The sequence below is a fragment of the Gambusia affinis genome, linkage group LG19 (genome assembly GCF_019740435.1).
Source record: "Gambusia affinis linkage group LG19, SWU_Gaff_1.0, whole genome shotgun sequence".
NCBI classification, from domain to species: Eukaryota; Metazoa; Chordata; class Actinopteri; order Cyprinodontiformes; family Poeciliidae; genus Gambusia; species Gambusia affinis.
In genome coordinates, this window is record NC_057886.1 from 6,870,022 (window position 1) to 6,894,258 (window position 24,237).

General features: G+C 43.5%; 1 protein-coding gene across 2 annotated transcripts; it reads right to left on the reverse strand.

Annotated features, from left to right (window-relative positions):
• Positions 1-5,325: 5,325 nt before the first annotated feature.
• On the reverse strand, positions 5,326-23,451 carry rnf216 (ring finger protein 216). 2 transcript variants are annotated; one of them, XM_044100702.1, is made up of 18 exons: positions 23,315-23,451; positions 22,284-22,401; positions 21,121-21,254; positions 19,965-21,008; positions 19,195-19,271; positions 18,955-19,066; positions 17,948-18,109; positions 17,727-17,838; positions 17,461-17,594; positions 17,137-17,187; positions 16,244-16,381; positions 15,281-15,429; positions 15,095-15,173; positions 9,653-9,750; positions 7,984-8,206; positions 6,493-6,562; positions 5,695-6,072; positions 5,326-5,500 (listed from the first exon to the last, which is right to left on the reverse strand). In XM_044100702.1, exons 2-17 carry the CDS (start codon positions 22,345-22,347, stop codon positions 5,702-5,704), a joined length of 3,018 nt encoding a protein of 1,005 aa, XP_043956637.1. In that variant the 5' UTR covers positions 22,348-22,401; positions 23,315-23,451; the 3' UTR covers positions 5,326-5,500; positions 5,695-5,701. The 2 variants fall into 2 exon arrangements, with proteins under 2 accessions (XP_043956637.1, XP_043956636.1); XM_044100701.1 differs by having other exon boundaries at positions 5,326-6,072.
• Between the last annotated feature and the right edge of the window lie 786 nt (positions 23,452-24,237).

Sequence of the window (24,237 nt, forward strand, 5' to 3'; positions counted from 1 at the left end):
CCAGATTAAGTTTTCAGCTGAGGAAACGGCAGAAGACAAAAAGTCTTTTTAACCTTCAAAACATCCTAAACATACTATTTTTGATTTGTCCAAACGACCCACCTTTTTTTCCACCAGAAACACAGACTGATGCAGAAATCAGACAAATTATTCATGGATGATGCCACAACCAAACATCACAGTGTTTGTGAGAGTCGAGGCGTCCATTAAAATGTCTCTGATCTCAACATTTAACCCGTATACCTGTGCAATTGCCAACCTTTTCCTTCTGTGTAATCCCAGCTATAAAGGTCTGCTTATGGAGCTAAATTGGGTTCATAAAGTTTTTTGGGTTTTTTAAAAATAAAATCTGAAAAATTATTTTGAAACAGAAAATAGAGGATTGTTTTTATTCCTGATTCAATGTTTGTTTGTTTTTTTCTTCACTTTTGAACAAACTTTATGACCATGATTTAGCTCCATACTGGCCTCCCTCCAGGTTCTGACCGCAGCGGCTCCATGTGTTGTCCCACTCGCTCACATTTGTGTGGGAGAGCCACACACTTTTTTTCCCTCCTTGTCTCCTGAATAGAGCCTTTGTGTTGAAACATTTATTCTGGAGCAGTGTGTGTGTGTGTGTGTGTCTGTGTGTGTGTGTGTGGTGGGGGTGGGGGTGTTTGGGCAGTGCGTCCCTCTTAAAGATCCGGGTGGTAACGTCGTGATGGAGCCTCCAGAGCATTTCTCCCCAATCTGTTTCCCAGATCCCAGAGGACCGACAACAAACACGTGCCAACTCCTCCTCTAATCTCCCATCAGTCCTCGCTCCCTCCATCCTTCGTCCCGGCCTCCACTTTTTTTAGATATATATGTATATATATATATATTTTTTTTTTCAGCTCCTAAGATGAGTCACTGAAAATATGATCCATTTCCCAGGAGTGGCTGCGGCTAAAACGCCGACTAGCTCACACCAGGAAGGCTGAAGGCAGAATGGCCGCCATCTCCTCTGCAGCCCGTCCGGCTTCAGTGTTGCCATGGAGACGGCAGCTGCGAGCGGGCGCCCGAGATAAGGGGCGCCTCGATCTCCATACTCGTATCAAGAAGAAGAAGAAGAAGAAGAAGAGAGGGGGGGCGTCTGCCTTTCATCATATCGACCACGTGGCTCCGCGATCTAATCGACTCTGCCTCCACACGTTTCCCCAGTCAGACAGTCGCAGGTCCGGCTCCGGGTCAGTGGGTCAGGCGCTAATCTCTTTAGGGGATGTGGGAGATGAAAATCAGGATGACTCACTAATGCAAATCAAAGACTTTCTGCAGCGGCGCGAAAAGTTTGAATAAATGCGATTTCGCTTCTTGGGAGCAAGAGTAATTTATTGTATTAGTGGTTGTGTACACAGAGGGTCGCAAAAGTATTCACACCCCTTGAAGTTTTCTATGTTTTGTCACATAAACCACAAAAATAAATATATTTCATTGGAATTTAATGTGAAAAATAAACTCAAAGTGAGAAAATGACGTTCAAAACATTCTTTTATTAATTTTTTTTTACAGATGAAAAACTGAGAAGTGCGGCGTGTCTGTGAGTGCAAATCGACGAAATGCAGTCTTATCTTGGTGCAAGCCCAGCTGCTCCGTGGTTTCTAATAAGAAAATATGGAAACGGAATGTGATCATTTCCATATTTTTTATAAGCTGCTATTTAGTTCATATTTTAGGCCGCATTTCCACGTCAGAAAGGCATTTTATCGTGGCAAACACACCTATTAATCAGAGGGAGATGGGGCAGCAGCTGGGCAGGCGTGAGCAGCTGCTCTGTGCGCTCACAGCTGTAAAAGCTCCGCTCATTAAATTTACATCCCCTCATTTAAAGAGACACACAAACAATAGCAGAAACAAACAGAGCCGGCCGGGACCGCCGGGGGGAAACACTGGCAGACACCAGCGGTCCCCGAGGAGGAAGCTTTCATACACACACACACACACACACACACACACACACACACACACACGCACACACACACACACACTCATATGTTCATCTACATGAGAGGAGTCCAAAATGCGGCACAAGGGCCGTTTGGGGCACCTGAGGTGAATTTTGTGTGGTCCAATAAATGTGATGCAAAAAAATAAAATAAAATAAAATAAAAAATTGGAACAAATTTGTTTTTTCTCCTCAAGGTTTTGGAAGTCAATGCAGTTAAAAAAAAAAAAAAAAAAATCTAAACTAACCAGATTTTTTTTTTCCCCTACTAAGGATAAAAATAAAAAATAAAAAAATACTCATCTTTTATCAACCACGTTTTCCATTTTTTATTCAACATCATAGTAAGCAAACTCCATCCAGTAACTGGAGCCCCCATTTAGTAAACTCTGCTAAAAAAAAAAAGCAGCGACAAAAAAAAAAAAAAAAAAAAAAAAATCGCACGAGAAAAATAACATCAACATTTTAGGATACTGTTTGCAGATCTTCATATATAGATGTTATTCAACAGCCTGAGACTTTAGAATTATTTAGAACTTCAGTTTCTACAGAAATCACACCTCTGCATTTTAAGTCAATGTTGTGTTTATGTTTGTGCAGAGTTATGTAATGTTTTGTTTTAATCAAAATTTTGTGGCCCTCAATCTCTTTTTGACGTTTTTTGACCCACGTGGCAAAAATGTTTGGACACCCCTGATCTACCTTCAGGAGTCGAAGGTCTCGGCTCGTTTGCTCGTGAACGCAGATCGCTGCTGCGGTCGCGGACCTGAATAGCAGGAAGTTTCCGGCGCTGAGCTGCTTTGTCCGTCTCAGGTGTCGCAGAAGATATGCGGGTCGGGTCTGGTTCGCGTTTTCACCCAGAACAAAAGCTCTAATCTGGGCAATCGAAGACCCATTGAGCGCTCCAGATCCGGAGCCAGTGTTCGATGAAAAGCCTGTTTGTTTTTCAAAGTGCTCTTTCAAAACAGAGGATGAAGGCTACTGTACTGGAAGCTCGACTTATACATTTCATTGTGAAGGCTGGATTTGGTGAACGAGAGACTGAACTAAAGGTCAGCTGCTGGTGACACAGAAACAAACATCTTTTGGTGCACTTTACTATAATTTATATAATATCAGTAAGGTTTCGAGAGATAAATATAGAATCTAAAAGTATCCTGCTCCTGGGAGTCGACAACAAATTGAGAACGTTTATTATTTTAATGTCGAGATTCTTTTAGGAAGTGTGAGTTTGACTAAATTATAAAGTCGACATAAAGGCATAAGAGTGTGGCGCCATTTGCACATTTGACGATCAGGTTTCCCACTGGTGAGTCTTCAACAGGAAGAATAGCAAAGGACTAAGCACGCGACCCTGAGGAACACACCGAGGCGGAGATGGAGACGAGTCCAGGGACGAGCAGCAGAGTTTTGGTCCAAGCAGAAGTTTCTCTATTAGCATCTGGGGAATAAATGCATAAGAACTAGTAAAACTTACATATGTTTTTTTACAATGATCATGCATATCTTTTGTCTGCCAAACAGAGAGCCTAGCATAAAATGGTGCTAACAGAACGGAGAAATGTGCAATTTTGAATTGTAAAAGTGACACATGCATCAGAGATTAAAGTGACTTTTATATTTTCAATCCATAAAACAAATTAACTCAAAACTGTTGCCTCTTCATTATGACTATGTGTTTTATTAAGACCGTTTATCATGTGACTCAAGTTTTTTCTGCTCGTCCTCGCCTTCTCACCCTCCAGCCGATCGGGGAAGATGGCCGCTCAAACCGAGTCGCCGCCACGTCGGAGAGGTTTTCCCTCCACCGGCGCCCCGTGCTTGTTCAGACTATTTGCACTCACAGATTTAGTGACCCACTAAACTGGACAGAATCCACCTAAAATATGGTCTATCATAGACAGCTAATCTGTATATAGCATAAATCTAATTTATGCTATAAATTATAAATAATTATATATAAATTAGAGATTGATCCTCTGTCGATGCTCAAAAGCTGGACAAAAAAGAAAAGGCTTTGGACCATCCCACTCCGTTCTCCATGTTTTTAGTCTTCAGAGCAGTGGGTGTGAATGAGTGACGGCTGGAATTGGTGGAATTGTCCTTTATTTCTGCCTAATCGCATCAGCCGAGAAGGCCCTTTGTTGTCTACATGAACAAAGTTATTAGCTGATAAATCTCTTTAATTCTCTTCAACCGTAACCTAATCCATGAGCCTCATCTGGGAAACCCCGCAGCATAATCAGGGGCTTTAAAAAAAAAAGAACGAAAACAGAACGGAGGAATTGGAATGAAAAAACGAACATAACTTTTAAAATAATTCAGACTCAGGATGGTGAATGAAACGAGATGAATTGAAAATGATTTTGATGTTTGTGCGTTTTAAACGACTGAAATTTAATCTTCTTTCTGCTCCTTTTCATTCATGATTTCCTTTAGTTGCGACATGAGCGAGTCGCACTTGAGGGAATCAAATTAAAGCTAACATTTTATCCTGCGTCAGTGAAATCAATGCAATCAAATCAAATGCAAAACGCTGCGCAAGGCAGAAAACTACCACGCATGAAACCATGAACGCACCACGTCTATAGAAACATAATGGTGGCAGCATCGTGCTGTGGGGAATTGATAAGACGAGGCACATCTTTTGATTTAATTTTTATAACTTTTTTCCCCCCCTTCAAGCTTAAATTTAGCAAAAAAAATTAAATAAACTCCCCCAAATAGAAAATGAGTTTAGTTACTGGAGAAAAGCTGGTTTAGGGTTTTCTTCCAAACAGGCGGAGACGTTCATATGTCGCCGGATGGTGATCTGCATGGATGTTCCCAGGGTTAAAGGTCGGGGCCACGAGGTTACCGTATGACTTAAGGGTAGAAATCATAAGCGGTGCAGCATTTCTCCTGGGCCCCTCCCTGCGCTCTTTTGGCGTCTGCTCTAAACGCAGCGCAGATCGCTGGAGCCACTTTCACTTGGCTGCTGCTTAAAGATGAATAATCTCATTAAAATCCAATTCTGGATTTAACCCAAACAGCAGCAAAAAAAAAAAAAGAAAAGAAAAGAAAAAGAGCCTCCTCCTCCTTTTTCCCATGCAACCCGTGACTAACAGCATTTGGAGCCCAGGGCTGCAGCGGAGGTTCACCGTCCTTTGTGTCAGCAGCAGCAGCGGCGGCCGCCATGATGGATCCGTCACACTCACAGACACACTTGGCTAAACTCGACTCTCTGAGAAACGTCGCGACGCCAGCGCCGATGCGGATCCTGCGATTGGAGGAGAATGCCCCCCCCCCTGGTTCTCGTGACTCAGCCCGTTTTTTTGTTTGTTTTAATTTTTATTTTCTCGGCCAGAGGAGGAATTCTGAGGCATCGTGAAGAAAACTTTATTGTTAGAAAATTCACACCTGTTAGACAAAAATACAGAAGGCAATGCTAAACTTCAATGTATTTTTTTGTTGTTGTTGTTTTTCACTTTTTTTTATTATTCAAAAATATCTGTAGAAACCGGACAGAAATCGCCTCAGCGGTCCGCCGGTTCGGTTCTGTAAAGAGAGAGAGAGAGAAAACTAAAACGTAAAAGTAAAATGGGAACATCCTCTTGAATAATAGAAGTCAGCAGAAGGCAAATTAAAAAGGGAGCAGAGCCGGGTCTTTAATGCAGTTCTGATCTCAGTGTTTGTTATGCGGACAGGAAGTCTGGCTGAGACGTGGCGGTCGGGACGCGGCGGCAACTCACCGCGCTCTCAGTAGCGTCTGTAGTAGTGTGGCGGGGGTCCGTAGTGCATGGGCAGGTCCATGTTGAAGGGCGGGTTGTGGTTGTGCTGGTTGTTGTTGTTGTTATTGTTCAGGGGGGGCACGTGCTGCAGCGGGGGCACGTAGGGCGCCGGGGGCAACCGCGGGATGATGATGGGGTGGTAGATCCGGCCCTGCGGCGCCGGCGCATGGTAGTGGGCACGAGGGGGGACAAACAGGGGGGCCTGTACCGCCTGGGGGCCGTGGGGGGCCGCGGGCGGGGCGTTGGGCTGGGGAAGGTTCTCCGGGGGCGGACCCACACGGGGCCGTTTAGAGTCTTTGATGGCCTCAGGAGGCGGGCCGACCCTCTTCCCTGAATTATCTGACAGAAGAAGAAGAAAATAAGAGATTCATAAGGAGCGATGGCTGGATGAACAAACAGATGAAGAGATTTATGACAGATGGACAGAAAACTACTTTTACATTTTCTCTCAACCCAACGTGATCACTGTTGCTTGTGCACTTGTCAAGCTTTTTCCTTCCTCTCAACTTTCTATCAGTACATCTGAATAAGGTCTACCAGCTTCTTTAGCGCTGGTCCTTTTGTTTTTTTTTGTTTTTTTTGTAGCATAACAAATTTAACGATGAGTTTCACTTTTTCAACTTACTAACATAAATGGACTTTTTAGTGAAATCCTAATTCATTCAGACGTCGGATTTAAAACATCCTGGGAGTCCGGACCTCAGAAAACAGAGATGCGAAGTCGAGAGAAGCGGCAGAGATCCCGTCGTGCTGACTGACCTGCGCACTTCTTGCTCAGCTCGGCTTCGCCCTCCTTCTGGATCTCCTGGATGATTCGCTCGTCATCTTGCTGCGGAGACAAAAGAGAAAGAGCTTCACGTCAGACCCGCTTCAGCAGCCGCCAGGTTCCACCCTGACGACCTCGCGAAAACAGAAAAACAAGAACAATCACGACATTCGGCCAACACAAGAGCGTGCGGTCGGGAGTTCCTACACGTCGCCATGCCAACGTAACAACGCCGACGCCTGGACTCAAATTTCTAGATTTTCAGCAAAAAAAAAAAAAACAACAAAAAAAACAACACAAATAAAAAAGGTTTCCGATCGAAGCTGCTAGAATGTCAGTCGGTCTCTCTCTCTCTGCGCACATCTCGACAATTTGTGAGACGACACCATTTAAACGGCAGCCGACGTGGAGGAGCATTAAAGAGCTGCTTCAGCTAATTTACTTCAGCTGCAACTAAAGAGATTAGCCATAAACGGGCTGGGTTACGCAACACTGAAGACAGTTCGCGCAAACTGAAGCTTGTTTGAGCGATCTGTTTCTGTTTGTGCTCACTGTTGTGAGCCGTTAAGTTTCACAACAGTTCCAGAGCTCCGGCATTTTAACCAGACCCAGAGGAGCAGCTCCAGCCTGAAACTCTGATAGAAAGAAGTTCGAGTCCAAAAAAAGAAAAAGAAAAAAAAACAGCAGGAAATATCTGTGGCTCTCGCATCTTACAAACCTTTAAAAACGTTTAAAAACTTAAACATCGTCAAGGAGACGTTAAAATCAGGCTGTAATTTGGCCGATTAAAGGTAAAGGATGCTGTCAAAGCGCCACAGAGGGCTAAAAACAAAACAAGCAAATGCATTGGATAAATCATAAGTAAATAATAAAAAGAAAAGGTTGAAATAAATATCTAAAAAAGTGGATAAAAAAATTTGCAAAAAAAATGTTAAGATCTTTTTCTTATTGATTATCTTTTTCTTTTTTTCTGTAACAATTTAAACCTGAAAAATGTCAAAAGCAAATTCCAGAGCTTCCAACAAATGGACGGAAAAAAACAAAACAAATAATAATAATATATATATATATATATATATATATATATATATATATATATATATATATATATATATATATATATATATATACATATATATATATATATATATATATATATATATATATATATATATATATATATCAATAAAAGTCTGCAAAAACTAATAATTTTCAATCTACTTTTTGTTTTCAGAGATCATCTGGCTTGGGTTTGGTGAAGGTAAGAGGTCAGCCGCCTCCCTCCTGTGTATCTTTACAGGCCCAATTTTTAATCCTGTCGTTTGGCTTCGTTGCCATGGTGAGCTCTGTGCCAGCTCATTGGCCGGCTGGGAGCTAAATGATGCTTCTGGTTGCCAGAGAAGCTGCAGCCAAGGTGCACTGTGGGTGGCGAGGAGATGGACACCAGGTTAACAACAAATAAAACAGTGAGTGTTCAGACTCACCGTGGGGTCGGTCCACAGCGAGCATTTGCGACAGTGCCTGCAGGGGGCGCCGGGGGAGCGCGCGTGCTGGCAGAAGTGGTTGTAGCCCGTGATGGGCTCCCGGCACAGGTAGCACATGAAGCTGCCGCAGCGGCACGACATCCGGTTGCAGCCCTCCGACTTCACCAGGCCCGTCCCGCACTTCACACACTTCCTGACCCGCGCCGCCGTCATCCGCTCCTCGCTGCGGTCAAAACGGCGACATGGTGACGGTTTACACGGCGACACACGAGATCAGGAAGGTCGTTTCAACATACAGTCTGCAACCACTCGTGGTTTTCACTTCACAATAATGAAGAAGCGTTTTAAATTGAAGACTTTTTAAGACGTTTATGAATGACATTTAAGACCTGGATCACAACACAAGACCTAGAAAAGAAAATCACATGTTTTACATTTATTTTGCCTAAAACGCACATAGCATTAACAATGAAAGCGAGCCAGTGGATGGGATGAACATTGTTCAGTCAACTGGCTATAATTTACACTGGCTAGCAAAGCTTTATTAGCAGCTAGTTAGCATGAGCCACCTCGAGTCACAAAACGTAAGAAAGACGTTTGTGTGCGACTCAAATTCTTGTCTGACAGAAAAACTACAAAGAAGGTGGGAGGTTGAATAGTTTCGCTGCAACAAAATTTAAGATCTGTAATAAACATATTTAAGGCCGACTTGCATATTTTCTAATAAATTTAAGGCATTAGGCCCTATTTATACATGTACTCAAATTTAAGACTCTTTTTAAGTCCATTCTGAATGAAATTCAGGACCTGAATCACAACGAATGTTTACAAAAGATAGTTGCATATTTAATACAGCAGTGACAAACGTTGGTTGTCCAGAAGCTTTGCAGCATCGTAAAAGTTGGCAACAGAAGTGAGCCAATGGCAAAGTCCAACGTTGTTTGGACAACTGGTGGTACACTTACAATCATGGACGCAAAAAAATCTAGCTAGCTGGCTAGCCACCAAGAGTTTATTAGCAGCTAGTTAGCGGTAGCCTCAACTGCTTACAGAACGTAATGAAGACGCCTAAGTGCGACTCAAACTTTTTCCTGACAGAAAGGTTTCCAAGACTTTTCTACATGGACTATATGAAGGTAAATCAAGGACAAAAAATTAATTTAAGACATTCTAAGGCCTTGATTTTAGATTCATGAAGTTGCAGACTTTTTAAGACTTCCACTCTTGTGGGAAAGTGCAAAAGTACGGAGCCGCCTGGTTTCGTCCCGTTACAACAACAGGACGACTGATTCATCTCCCAGATCTCTTCCTGTGTCTTTCAGCACCAGGAAGTAAAGCTGCTCCGAAAACAGGAAGTGGCGCCTCCTCGCCTGCTGGGTCGAAAGGAAGCAGCTGGCCCGCCGACATGGCTGCTTCCCGGAGCGTCGTCCGGGAAACTGATACTGTTTACCCAGCATCCTCTCCTGCCAGAGAGGGATGGCAGACGGGAAAACGAGCAGGGACTCGAATCCAAATGCGCACAAAGTGTCAAAATGGGTGGAAAAATCAAAACATCTAGACGAGTAAACGTTTGCATCAGAGGCGTTTGGTTTCCATCGAGTCAAACGTTGACGAATGCAGGTTCTCTTAACTGAATGGCTACGATAAGCAGACGTCTGAGGGAACTTACAACAGAACTCTCATGCGGATCTCGTCTCTCTCCAGAACCTGCTCGCAGGTTTTCCCCACATGCTGCTTCCACTGGACATGACACTTCCTGCAGCTCTCCTAAAGGAAAAACAAACGGCGACAAAAAGCTAAATTAGACGTGAATGGTGAGAAATCAGAGAGAGAAGAACATCTAACCAAATGACAAGACGTCCAAAATCGGGCGTCTTGCACTGATTTGTTCCGCATAAATATTCTCAGCATCCACAGAGCGTTGGGTTAAAATTAAGGCTGATTTTGCCATTTTAAGCTTTTCATTTTTGGAAACATTGTATCCAAGATCCCAGATGTTTGCCACACTTGACACATATTTAACGCAAGGCTTTAACAGGTCGTTTTACTCCTCCAGCATACAAACAGGAAGACCGGTTGAAAATCTGCCACATTTAGAGGAACGAGGGGATGGAAGTCCCGTCCTTCATCTGGTTTTAATTACATCAAACGGCAGAGATTTTATTAAAACGTGTTTAAATTTGACACTTATGAAATAATATGTCGAGCTACTAATGTTATACTGAGTGTGTGTAACTGCTTTTGTAATGAGTTTCTTTTTGCTGTTTTTTGTAATGCTGTGCAATGCAGGAAGAGTAGCCATCGTCACGGCAACGACTAGTGGGGTCACAATCAGATGCTGCGACTAATGCAGCAAGTCAGGAGATTTCACTCTGTGAAAACATCTGAAGAGAGTCAGACTGGACAGAGAGAACCTCTGAACATCACTTTTCAAGAAGATTTAGGTCTGGACTTTGACTGGGCCAAAATGCTTCGATTCATTGTAGCCCTAGTGGCGTCTTCGTGGCTGTTGTCCTGCTGGAGGCTGAACTCGGCTTATATTGCTAAACGATATATTCTTATAGTCAATATGAGTTGATATCGATAATTACTGATTGGTTACTCAACATGTTGTTGCTAGGTAACCAAAGAGCGAGTGAGTTAGTCTATGCCACTAACCGTGCTTAGCTAGCCCTGAGAGTTTGCCTTTCCTCTGCCTACTTCTCCCAGAATGTAGGCAGAGGATGGGATTGTTGAATATTCTACATCTAGATATATTTATCTATTGATATCAACAGATATTGTCATCGATTTATTGTCCAGCTGTATCCGTACCCCTGCTGAGGACAAGCGCCCCCCCATCAGGATGACGCTGCCACTGCCGTGTTTAACTTTGACAGCTGGTTTTCATGCGGGCCAAAAAGTTTACCAAATTTTTTCAACATGTTTGCTGAGCTTGCAGCTGAAAAGAAATCCCACCGTGCAATTTTCAGGCCAAATAGAAATCTGTATTTATTTATTTTTTCTCCTTCCACACCGTCACCTTGGTAACTGTTGCTAAAACCTGCAGTTCCACACCACATGCCATCCATCTTCTCTGACATCTTCCAAATCCACGCCAGACCAGAGGCGCACTGCACTAAGAGCAACACCCCCACCCTTTATCATCTGCTCTGTATGCTGCTGCCGTGGCCACTGCAGCACACACCCCATTTGCAGACATGTAGGTGCAGCTTTTTTTCTTTCTTCTCTTTATTGCCGCAAACATCTGTCTGCGGCTGCAGGATGCTCGGTTGCCTAGGAACAAGAACGAACTCCATCCTCCGGCCTGCTTTGTCTCGCCGGGGCGCCGGAGACACGTGCACGCCTCGGATGGTTCCCCTCGCCTTGCTAACCCTTAGCTAAGTGGTGCTGCCATAAATATTTGAGTCGCTCATCTAATATTGAAGAGCGCGGTGAACAACAGCTGATGCGGCGCGGCGACCTTTACGCCTAAGTTCTGCATCCTTTAATCACCGTCTGAGAGCACGAACGTCTGCAAAAATCAGCTTCTTATTTGCGCTAACGGTATTTTCCCTGACGCGGCTGTGCGGCGTGCAGGTTCAGCCAAAGGGTGAGGAACTGGATCATTGTTGGAGTTTGCAGAAGGAGAGAGACGATAAAGACAGAAAAAACCCCCCCCAAAAAAACGATGGAGGAAACAGGAACTGGTCTGCAGCAGAGAGAAGAGGAGAGCGAAAAAAAACTTGGATCAAACAAAGAGGGGCAGAAGAGCTAAAGGAGGGGAGGAAGAAAAAAGAGAGAGAGATGGAGTAGAGAAAGATCGCCCCCTAGTGGGTTTGCAGAGAGCGAGAAGAAGAGCAACACGAGAGAATGAAAGCATGCGACTAAAAAGCAGGAAGACACCCGAGCTCTTATAGCGCGGCTAAAAATAACAACGTCAAGGTCCGACCTTAAAGGGGCGTGGCTTCGTCCGCCCTGGAGCGCTTCATCTGTATGAGACTAAAGGTGTGCCAGAGGTAAAACACACATTCACTTAGAAAAACCCCCCAACAACAACAAGGAGCCCTGCACTTTTAACAAGCCTCGCCTTCTTTTACTGCTCCGACTCGCCTCTCCTCTCCCTCAGCTCTGCCCCTCCCTACGCCTGGTTTCATTCATATCTTTTCTCCCCTCCCATGCTGCTGCAGCAGCCCTTATAAGGCAGTGCAGGCCGTCTGCGGCGCTCCTGACTGAGACAGGGTCAGTGAGGCTGTGCAGAGGTGAGCGTTTAATTGGAAAGGAAGGAAGGAAATTAAGAAAACACGACAAGACGGAGGCAGCGGCGTTGGAGACTGAACGAGAAGCAACGAGCGTCAAAGTGCTTTATTAAAGCATTCACACCTCGTTAAACACACTTAAGGAGTTATTCTGACCTGCAAATCGGCCTCTGCTTCACAATTATTGTGATGACGGACGATAAATTGCCCCAGACATTATCGCGATAAACGATTATATTGTTGCTTCGAGAAAAATAAAAATCAAGAAAACACTCCCAAACTTTAATATCTAACAAATATTTAGCGGCATCATTTTAAATGTCTGCTAAACAGAAACAAATAACATGAATTTAGTCTCTGTAAACAAAATAGTCCTTCAATAAAAGCGGACAGATGAGATACGAAGACTTTTGTTATCCTGTTTTTGACTGAAAGAGCGAGAGGAAAGAGGAAAATAACATATCAGGCAAATGGAAATTATTGAGCTCCTTTTAATTTATCATGGGATGAAATGATTCAGTGTGACAATTATGCACCCAGCTAAGTGTAAATTATGCATAAAAAAGTTCAAGAGCTAAAAGTAGAGATTCTGCAAAGTTCCACACATGTTTATGTGTGGAACTGACAGTAAATAAAAAGGCCCAGACACATGTGGATCCCATTAACACACACATACATACACACACACACACACACACACACACACATACACACACACACACACACAAGAGAATGTGGGCCAAAACAGCATTTCAAAACGATGTTAGCAGCTTCTCCAACCAGTAAGAAACCAGAGAAGGAGAGCAGGCCAATGGGGGGGCGGCTGGATGGGCGGGGCTTACCAGAACCGTGTTAGTTACATAACGACGGACCAACGGCTACTGCATCTGTTTAAGTGACTCCAGGTGTTTATGTGTGTGTGAAGCAAACAACAAAACACACCCTCATGTTTTTACACACAACACAGAAGAAGTCCGTTTTACCAGGTCAGAGCTTGCTGCCAAGAAGGAACAAAAAAACAAAAACAAAGCCTGAAACGGACAGAGCATGCGGTTCTCTCTGAGCCCGTCCCAGCTGTTAAGGCATGCTAATTAGCGATGAATCAGAACCAAAGAAGAAGAGGTCTGCCGAACTTTTTCTGCTCTGGGTCAGGAGTGAGCAAGCGGGGCAGGAAACCCAACTTGTGCCGGAGAATCAGTGATCCTCTGGCTCCACCTAGAGGCCGATCACGGTAAACGCCGCAGATCACTTCTTCCGACACGGATCACCTGATTGTTCTACATACATACGCAGCTGCAACTAAATGTCAGAAGCGTTCAAGGTGGGAAAAAAGCAAAAGGGAAACTAAGAACTAGGATAATTTCGGTTTCACCTCGGATCCCCTGGGGACGTTCCCGTGGAAACAACCCGTCATACCAGAGGTCTGCAGGCCTTTTTACAACCAAATTAACGTGTCTGGATTAGAATCTGAGTCTGTTCTTTTTTTTTTTCCTCTGTAGCTCCAACTCAGTCAGACTGTAAACGGCAACATTTCACCCCAGACTCTCCACTGGGTTAAGCTCCAGTTCATCCTAACATAAGATTAAGTTTTAATCCAAGCTAGTCCAAAGAAGACGGCAGAGCTGCAACTATCAAATATCAAACAATTGGATAAAAATATGATATCAGAAATACATTAAAATGTGCAAATGAACAAACAATTCCTTTTTTTAAAAAAATGTAATATATTCATCCCTAAAATGTAAAACATAGAGCTCCTTATAGTCCACTCTTGATCATTTAAAGATTAACTGATTCTTTTTTTTTTGCATTAATCAATTAATAACTGGACAGTAAAAGGTACTTAACAGCAGATTTTGTTTCTTTACCGAATTGAAACCAGGTGAAGCTGAAGCAATTCCACTTGAGGTGTTCTGGATAAAACACATTTACATGAATAAAAGTCTTTTTTTATCTTAAATGAAAAATGTTTATATTTGTTGTAGTTTTGGCTCAATTACTGCTCTGAGAAAGGAGAAAAAGAAACACCTTTTTTGAGTTGCTTGATGATTAATTGATTGCCAAAATATGTGAGGATTATATTAATAATCGATTAATCACAATTAATTGTTTCGGCCCTAAAAAAAGAAGAAGAAAGAAATAAATAAAAAATGTTCAGTTTGTTCTCTGACAAACCTCTGAGGCCTTCACTGAACAGAGACTAAATCACACACAGGTGGACTGTCAAAACGTGAAAATGTTCAAGTGGTATGAGCAAAAAAAAAACAACTTGCGTAACTAACAATTATTTTTCAAAACAAAAACAAAGTAAGTAGTTATTAAAGGCCTTGCCCTTTTAGCATAAGGCCAGCAGGTAAAAAATACACACGTTCAGGACAGACGCAAACGATGTTCTCTTACTCAATAGCAGAGATAAAGAGTTTGTGGAGGAGATGTAACTGTGGGACATTCCCACCAGCAGGAAGCCAAGGACTAACCGAGAGCAAAACACCAGGGCTGTGATTATGTCGCAAGAATGACAACTGGCGGCATATTTGTGAGTTTTTATCACTTTCTTTCTCACAAACACTAAATCATTTCACACTGGAATTCCTGTGATAACCTCACTGGACAAAAAGCCACACACACACACACACACACACACACACACACTTCTTGCATTCCTGAGATAGAAGGAGGAGACGCAGTGATAAAAAAAAAAAAAACCAGAGGAAGAAAGGGGAACCGTTTCTCCCCTCCAGCAGTCACTCTCACTTTGAGTGGATCGAGATTTATGCGGTGTAATTCATGACGGCTGGAATCAGAGTCTGGACTTTGATTGTCATAAGAGGTTTAAAAGAGAGGTCTGCAGAGGTAAAGGCGGGTGGACTGACCTTGCGGCAGCGCGGGTTCGGACAGCTAAACAGAGACATGTCTTTGTCCAACAAGGCCGGGAAGTTACAAAACGGACACCTGCGAGAGCCGAGAAGAACAGAGAGAGACGGGTCAGGAAGTGAGAAGACGGACACATTTGTTGCAGTTCCTTCTTCGGGGTCCGGCCGCGTTGCGCCGCGCCTCACCTCACTAACTCGTCGGCGCAGGTGGCCGCCACAGCCTCCTCCGCCTGCCTCTCGTTGTATTTGCACAGGATGTTGTCGGGGAGGACCTTCTGCAGCTCGCACATGGGGTAGGAGCAGGGGCAGCCGTCCTCCATGCAGCTCAGCTCCGACTAAAACACACACACACACAAAAAAAACACACTACTGTTGTCACGATGAGCGACACCTTCCAGCTGTTACGAAGCTGCGATTAATCTCCCGGGTCCCGTAGCTCTCCACATGCATTTGATGGAGAAAGTAAACTGTTACCGTGGCGACTACAAGTTTCTACAGCTTTTGAACTTCAAAAAAAAAAAAAAAAAAACATAAAAGTTGAAGTGCAATAACAAAGAAAAACTAGATTTCATGTTTTTCCCTCAAGAAAAATCTGAAAAGTGTGGCATGCATTTGTATTCAACCTCTTCCAATACTTTGGAGGAAGTCTATCACTTTTGCACATTTTTCTTTGCAGTACATCTACAAAGTGTTGTTTCCAGGATTCCCCTGTTTTTTTTAGTTCCAACCAACAGCTGATTAAATTCCCCACAGCATGATTCTGTCACCACCATGTTTCTACACAACGGGTGGTGTGGTCATGGTGAGCCAATGTAAAATTACTACTTCAATCTATTACTACAACAACTTTAGTCCTGCCCTCCCGCGACTTGATTCTCGCTTTGCTATAACTCTCATATTCCCACAACTTTTTTTCGTAACTAAAAACAAAATCCTTCAATGCGGTCCTAAAACTCCTACTGTTGCAGAAGCTGAACACAAACTTCAAAAGTTTTAACAAGGAGCACAGTCACGTTCACATCATTTTTGTTTTGGTAAGGCACACAAAATCTTAAAAATATCCTGAAATTTCTGACTGCAACATAAGAAAATGCGAGAGACTTCAATGTCGTGGAGATGTTGTCATGTTCTACTGGAACCAGACTGCACCTTGCCGGAGCCAAACACGGCCTCCTGGGCGTATTTAACCAAGCACTCCTTGCAGAACAGGTGTCCGTCTGAGCACTGCGTCATCTTCTCAAAGGCAAACTCCCCGTAGCAGCAGCCGCACTCGATCAGCTGGCCGTCCTGTGCAGAGAACAAGCCCACGTTTACCAACACAAGTCGTCAAGCTCCAGCGCTCGACAGCATCCTGATAGGAAAACAAGACGAAATATTTGAGATCAAACTTTCTTTTCAATTCATTTTTTAAGAATAAAATGAGAGAGGATACAAAATCATAATTTGACAGAGTTATAGATATAGGAGCTATTATAGGATGTTGTTTCCAATTTACACTTTATCCAAGTATTTTTCCCCAACAGGTGCTGAACACTGTTAAGCTGGATACTGAGCTGTGCTCCTGTGGTAACGGCGAACTTTTTTTTTTTTAATGGTGTTTAGCTTTTAAATGAGAAAACCCACTCATCCCGAGAAGTGGCTTCAGGATGACCCAAGAATTTATCTGTACCTCATCAGCTTTGAGAACAATAAGAACATTCGCAGCTTGGTTATAACGTAACTTCTGATTGGGTTTCTTAAGCTATTCTTGGAAACCTGGGAAGCCTAAAACAGAGGCACAAAAGTAATAAAAATGTGTCCTGTTCAACTTTGTGACTCTGAAAACCCGAGGTCGTCTTTTTCTCACTTCGCTGTTTCAAAGTAACAGAACGTTTAAGACGTGGCGTCCTGTATCTGAAACAAACACACGCATACTAAACTCAGCAGTATCTTTGTCACACAAAACAGAGCAACCACAGTAAAGCAACCAGGAACTGACGGGACAAATGAAGCACTAGGTTGTAGCAAATAAAATCAGTCGAGCTAAAATATGTGGTTCGTACCTTCTTATATTCATCTTCGTTGACCTGCAGAGCAAGGAGGAAGTCTTCGTGCTGGAGACAGAGATGGATTATTATTATTATTATTATTACAGCTTTGTAGCTGAAATGCTGCATAAATATGTGCCATAAACTGAAGTTCAAGTAAAAAAAAAAAAAGGGCCAAGAACTGAACCTTGTGGAACCCCATCATGGACTCTTTACTTAGGGCTTTCATGTCACTGATGGTCTTTATAGCAGCAATACACCATGAGCGATAAAAATAAAATCTGGGGGGAAAAAGACAAACCAACAAACCGTGATGAAGCAGAAAATAAGCTTCTCTACCTCTGCCCACTCCTTGGTCTTCTGCTGATAGAACGACAGCTCCTTTTGGACAGAACCTTCCAGATTGTTGTACGTCCTGCAGTAGCGCCGGTCGTTCTCCAAAAAATACATCCTTCTGTCCAACCTGTAAGTACCTGGTGTGCAAACAAGATGCTCGTCAAACTGAGACCCTTTTTTAAGTTGGTGTTAAGACTTATTTATCGGCAAGAAAGAATGTACGCTGTCCTGCAAACTGATGAGCGGGGAGTAAAAACGATTATCCTTACCGTGCTCAAAATGAAAGTCGATGTAGCAGCGCTCCGACGAGGTCCTGCTCCGTCGTCTCTTTCCGGACGGGTCACCGGATTCCTGCCACTTCTTCAGAGCTTCACATAAGGCCTGAGAAGAAATAAAAACCCCATGTGATGGAGATGAGACAGGCTACAGGCGAGGTAGGAACGACGACCGCATGTCTGAGATTCGTGGTGTCACAGAGCAGCAGCGGTACCTTGCGTGTGATTGCATAGTGTCCTTTCAGGGCGTTGAGGGCCCATTTGATGTCCTGACAGCTGAGCATCCTGAAGTCTGCCATCAGCAAGTCGGCAGCCTGCATGATTACCATGGGCCCCGCCATGCTCAGCTTGGCATAGTCGAACAGGTCCTCAGTTACCTGGCAGAATAAAAAACACGCATCCTCTATTCTCAGATAAGTAACTGACGCACAAACAAACTCACGGGAAACAAGTGGGCTGAGCGATTTTTCCTTTAAAGTGCATTTCCCGCTCTGTACTTAAAGTAAAGTTTGGATTTTTCGAAATCGTACTGCAAGAGAACATTTATTTTTCTTTACCAGGAGTGCCAGAAAGTGTTGGAAAGTGCTGAAAATGACTCTAAATAGCAAAGGTTTTGGAAAAACTTATTTATTTTCTAAATGAAACCTAATTAGTTTGTACATTGTAGGATTCAGAGGGAGTGCTGTAACCAGTGACAGCTTCTACACACGTTGGACTAAACAACAGTACATTTTTTTATTATTATTTTATTTCTTAATTTATTTTATTGTATTATTTTTAAGGAACCATAACCATAATAATAAGTATTGTTTACTTTTTTTAAAAGACAGCAGTACTCTTCTTTATTACTTATTTTTCTTGACTTTTTTTATTATTATTTTTTTATTTTTTTTATTTTATTTTTTTAAGAGTGTCACCTTTACAATTTATTTTTCTTTTCTTGGTTTATTTTCATAACTACTTTTTAAGACATCAGCACCTTAATTATTTATTTTCATATTCTTTTTAAGACAACATGAATGTTCTTTATAGTTTATTTTAATTTTTCAATTCATTTTGTAAGACAATGCAGGGTGCAGAGCTATTCCGATCGGAGGAGGCCAGCAGAACCGGACCACCAATCGGTTTTCTGGAACGCAGGCTCTGACTTTTGAGTTCGGCGACTGAAATCCCACATGAAGTGGAACCTTCTGGAGGGGAGGACTAAGAGAGCAGCACCCACCTCCGCCTGCGCGTCTCCTGACTCCAGCAGGATGCTGGTGGGAGCGGCTGTGGCTGCAGCCGCCTCCCTCCTCCTCGGATACTCTGGATTCTCCAGCAGCAGGTTGCAGATCCTGCGACCAGAACGACGCAGAGTTTAAAATATTTAAATCACATCAGGGCGAAAAAAAAAAAAGAAAGAAAAAAACACGTAGCGGCGAATTCTCATAAATATGTGTTCGTTGTAGTACATGCTTCTTACACATTCAAGTCTTTCACATTATTCCTCAGGATCAGTTCTGCTACATACGCTTCCTGGACGTCTGGGAGTAGATCCAGCTGGAGGAGAAACAGACGTTATGCGACGGTCCTGGTCAAAGCAGTGCAGAAATGTGGATTTGAAAGAAAAAGTTCAACTTCTGGAAGAAAAAGAAAAATCTTAAACATGGTATTTATTACCATTTATTCTGATCCCCTAAAAAAAAAAAGAAAAGAAAAGAAAAGAAAAATTTGCCTTCAGATGTTGCCTGATCATTAAATAGAGTCCAGCTGTGTGCGATTTAATCTCAGTATAAATCCAGCTACAATGTGAGGAAACAATGACGTCACGGTGAACACACTGTAAAGCACGGCGGCGGTGGGGTCATGCTGTGGCCATGCATTTCTTCATCAAATATGGAGAAATTTAGCATATATCCCTTCAAGCAAGTCGCTACCTTCCATTCTAATTTGAACGGAGAGCCTCTATGTTCCAGCCTCACCTCAGATTGTCCATTGACTTTAGGATTTGGACTTTGACTGGACCATTTTAACAGGAAGATATTTATTTGCAAGATGAAAAAAAATAATAATTGTGATTACAATTAACTCCACGACTTTCTCACATGTATTTTTCCTTACGCATTTTCTGTTTCGTAATGTGACAAATTTGTAAACATGATCTTTTAGTAAAAGCTACATAATGGACATGAACACTTGTGTGGTATTAAATGGTTGTTGGGTGTAGAGGAGTAAAGGGTGTGAGATACTCACAACTCCAGAGATGAGGGCTCTAACGTGAGGCTGCTGGTCCGGTCTGCCCTGCGGCGCCGAGGGTCCGGGTCTGGCGTCCTCTATTTGGGGAACGGCCTCAGGTGCAGGCGGGACGGCCACCAGAGCCGGCGCTGGATTTACCTGCTCTGGGGTTGGGACCAGAGCAGGTAAATCAGCCCCTCCAGCAGCCCCTCCTCCGTCGTGGGGCACCGGAGGGTTGGCTGGCCGGACTTCGTGGGCGGATGCCGCCGCCACGGCGGCCTGCGGCGGGGGATCCGGGACGGCCTCCGCCGGCGCCTGGCTCCCCAGGATGATCCGGTGGCCCGCCTCAGGAGAACCTAATCTTTCTGGGGCAGCGGCAATTAGAACCGCGGGCGGGACGACGGGCGTGGCCTGAGGCGTCTGGGCGGGGGCCTGGGCCAGGGGCTGCGGCTCGATCTGCACCAGATTGCCCTGCGGCTGATTGTGCGACGGAAAGTTCTTGTGCCGCTGCTGCGGCTGAGGCTGGGTTATGAGCGCCGACGGCCGGATGCTGGGCGGCTGCGGCTGAGGCTGAGTCCGTGCGTGCGCAGACGACGTACTGGCCTGAGTACCGTCCGCTGCTGCTCGGCAACTCTTACTCAACGTCTCTTGAGGCTTGGCGGAGGAACACGCCACTGTTGCAGCTTCGTGTCTCTGACGCCGCGGTGCGCACGCCGAGGGGCCCAGGAGGAGTCCCGACGTGCTCGGCTGAACCTGAAAAACGGTGGCTGTCCCAGACGGCTTAGAGGTAGACGGGGTGTCGGCGGGATGGGCCGGCGTGTTGTCCCGGTGCCGCGCGCACGGGTGGTGCTTTGGCTGAAACTGTGCGGGCAACGTCGGGGCAGGGGGCACAGCGGTCGATGTGTGTGTGGCCGGCTGGTCCGTCCTGATGTCTCTGGAGGTAGAAGCAGCGGAGCCCGGGTCCCCGGCGGTGGCCATCTCACTGCTTTGACCCGGGTTGTGTAAGATCCCGCTCCATTTGGCTGCTTGGCGGATTATGTTCCTGCGTGCCGGAGGTGGTACCTGCAAGAGAATTACAAACACAACAATGGGAAAATGCTACATAAGCAGAAAAAACCTTGAACATTAATCAAAGAAAAAGTGAGACAAAGCGTCCGATCGACATGTCGGTCACCTCTAGTATGCTGACGTCGTCGTCGTCATCGCCATCGTCTGGGACTAAAACCGGACTGCCGGGTAAAAAGGTCACTGGCTCTTCATCCGAGTCGTCGGAAATGGTGATCAACTCTTTTTGACCCGCACGAGAGCCTGCACAACACACACACACACACACACACACACACACACACACACACACAGCTGGATCAATAGCAAACAAAGCACGCTAAACGCTACAAGACAATAATCCACGTTATTGATCATAGCTGTCAAAAGATCTGAGGAATAATTGATCAGTTACAAGGGAATTAAGTGATGCACAGCCACACATTTCTGAACATAAACACACAAATCTGTCAAAATCTTGCAGTAAATATATAGATCTTTATGCCAGTTGGTTTGATGGATTGTTTCTTAAAATAGAAAACTGGATATTAACATTTGTTTTACCATCTGGAAAAGGATTTTTTACTCCAACAAAAAAAACAAAAAACATATTTGTGTCTGCAAGCACACAAATATGTTCCAAAAATAAAATAAATATAGGTGGCAGAAATCAGCTTGCCGACGTCACACCGTCCTCACTGTGAAATACGGTGTTGGACTCGTCATGCTTAGGGCCGTACTTTTCTCTCACAGATGAGGATCTTAAAATAAGCAGCACGCGTCTTTTATTAAGCCCATTTATTGCTTTCATTTTCACTTCTTCGTAACCAACTACCTTTACTCAAAAGAACAGCAGATACAGTTGCAACCCCCCCCCCTCCAGGGATCGCTTATTTATTTATGCCTTTTTAAAATGTCTGCATTTTTTTAAGACTTTAAAGTTGGTGTACAGGTATTACTCTTCCAGTAACACACAATTATCAAGTGATATTTTCAAATTTCTTGTCAACTTTAAACATTTTTTAACTCAAAAACACGACGAGCTGCTGGATGAACGACTGCTCTAACACCCAACCACCCGGCTTGGCAAGTTTTCTGGGGGAAACCTTGAGATTCATTTGCTAAAATGGCCTAGTGAAAGTCCAGACATACGTCTAACTAAGAGTCTAATCACTGAGGTCCACAGACCAAAGCATGAAACACATAAAGCATGCATTCAACTATTTTTTTTCTTCTTCTTCTTGTTGTAATATGACAAAACGTGATGCAGTGCATGTCAGTGGTGAGTCCCACCTTGGCTCCGGTGCACGTTGAAGCTGGCCAGGTGGATGACATCATCATCATTTCCATCAGCCATGGTGAAGCAGCACTAACCAGCTCCCACTGACAGTCACTGCCCAGTCAGTAGCATCTACAAAAACACACACACAGAGAGAGAGAGAGAGAGAGAGAGAGCTTTCATCATGAAAGTTAACCAATGTCATCTTTCTCTCTTCACACTGTGAAAGTTGGATTATCAGTAATGCAAGTTTCTGTCCGGTGACTGTGATATATAGCGGTAAGCAACATGAGTCACACTCCGGATCGTTAGATGCAGGAAGAATTCCCCTAAAATCCACCAGTTGGTTTCATTTGTAATGCATCATTTGTTGTCATAACATGCATACGTCACGCAAAGAATACAGAAGGCGATGCGGAATCAGCTCTGCAATGGTCAAACTTTGAGATTTAAGAGGTAAACAAATCATGGATTACCAGGAAATCACATGTTAGCAGTTGAACAAGAGCAATCCCAACCCCCTTATTAAAATGAACACTGACAGATAATCCTAAAGTTGATTGTTTACCCTAACCCTGGTTACCGCTTTCCGTACGTTTCTGTTAACTTTGACAGAGGCTGCGGCTGTTCTGGTCCAGCACGCGCTCAAATATGCTTTAAATCAATCTAAATCTCACGTGTAGTTAAGATATTTCTGGCTAAAAGCAGGAACTAAGAGTGCTGCTGTAGTTGTAACTACAAGTAGCTACGCTGTGTTAATCGCACTGACATCAGCTCCGACACAGCCACGACACAAAAAACATTGAGACTGTAGCTTTTTAAAAACAAACAGGCCACTTATCGTCAATCTTTTCCGCTCTACTCGGAGTCGCTTTACTCGATGTGTTTTAGCATGCCTGGCTAACTAGCTAGAAGGGTAACTAGTTAGCTGACAGAAGTCAGGGTTTTTCTTTAGTCACTAGCAGCGCTTCAAATCAGTCGCATAAGGAGTAAAACCCGTCTTTTTTTAATAAAGAAAATCCCACAAAATAAAAAGGTTGAATACCGTAGCTTTGTCGTGGATAACCACTAAAAATCCTGGTGGTCTGTCTCCTTGATAGGCTCTATATCCGTGTAGCTTTATCGATGAGAAACTGCCAAAACATGAAGAGGCGCCTACGTCCTCCTGCTGAATTTTGGGAAATGTAGTCTTTAAGACGTGCTGAGCTTTTCACTTATACAGAAAGGCTATCGGAAAGGGAAGATAAAGCAAACGTGTAATGTTTTGCTAAATTTCGTCTTTCCATCCGAGTAAGCTCAATAATTACATATATAGATAGAAGTGATAAAGACTTAAAAAATTACTAGACAAACTATTTCGAGAATTGAAATAGGAAAAAGTTTTGGTTTCCAAGGTATTTGGAAAATACCAAAAAATTCTAATCCATTTTATATAGATTTTGTACAATAGAGCAACACAGATAAATTCACTAGGAAGGAGGAAATTGAAACATGATTAACTTTTTTCTTCTTTTTTTTCCACTAATAGAAATCTGAAAAGTGTGGCATGCATTTGAATTCAGCCATTCTGAATGCCTACTGTGTTGCTACTACAAGGTTCGTTGTAGCATGTCTCTACCAGCTTTACACACCTGGACAAAACACATTTTTAAGTTCATCCTTCCTCACAAAGCGCAGCCAATTTGGACAAAATGAACTCAAGCCATTTTAAGGCCTAAATTTGAGATATATAAATCTAAAACTTTTAAAGGATGAGCTGGCACCCTTGGGATGAGGGAGTTGTCCAATAGTGATGTTACTTTAGCCAGAGTCCTTCTGTCTCCCACCACTTGTATTGGGTAGTGTGGGCATTTTAGCATAGAGCTGGCCTTCCTGATGAGCTTATTTAAGCAGTAGCTGCTGTTTTAATGGAAAGCACCATAGAAGATGGCTGATAACACTAAAGTCAAAGAGGGTCTTTAGAAGCGC

Bases quoted from the DNA above. Each gene is read 5' to 3' on its own strand.
- rnf216 (XM_044100702.1), bottom strand. From the start codon at position 22,347: ATGGCTGATGGAAATGATGATGATGTCATCCACCTGGCCAGCTTCAAC. The intron at 16,382-17,136 runs GTACGAACCACA...TTCTCTGCACAG, and splicing joins ACGAAGATGAATATAAGAAG to GACGGCCAGCTGATCGAGTG. The intron at 6,073-6,492 runs GTCAGTCAGCAC...TTCTTCTGTCAG, and splicing joins GCTGAGCAAGAAGTGCGCAG to ATAATTCAGGGAAGAGGGTC.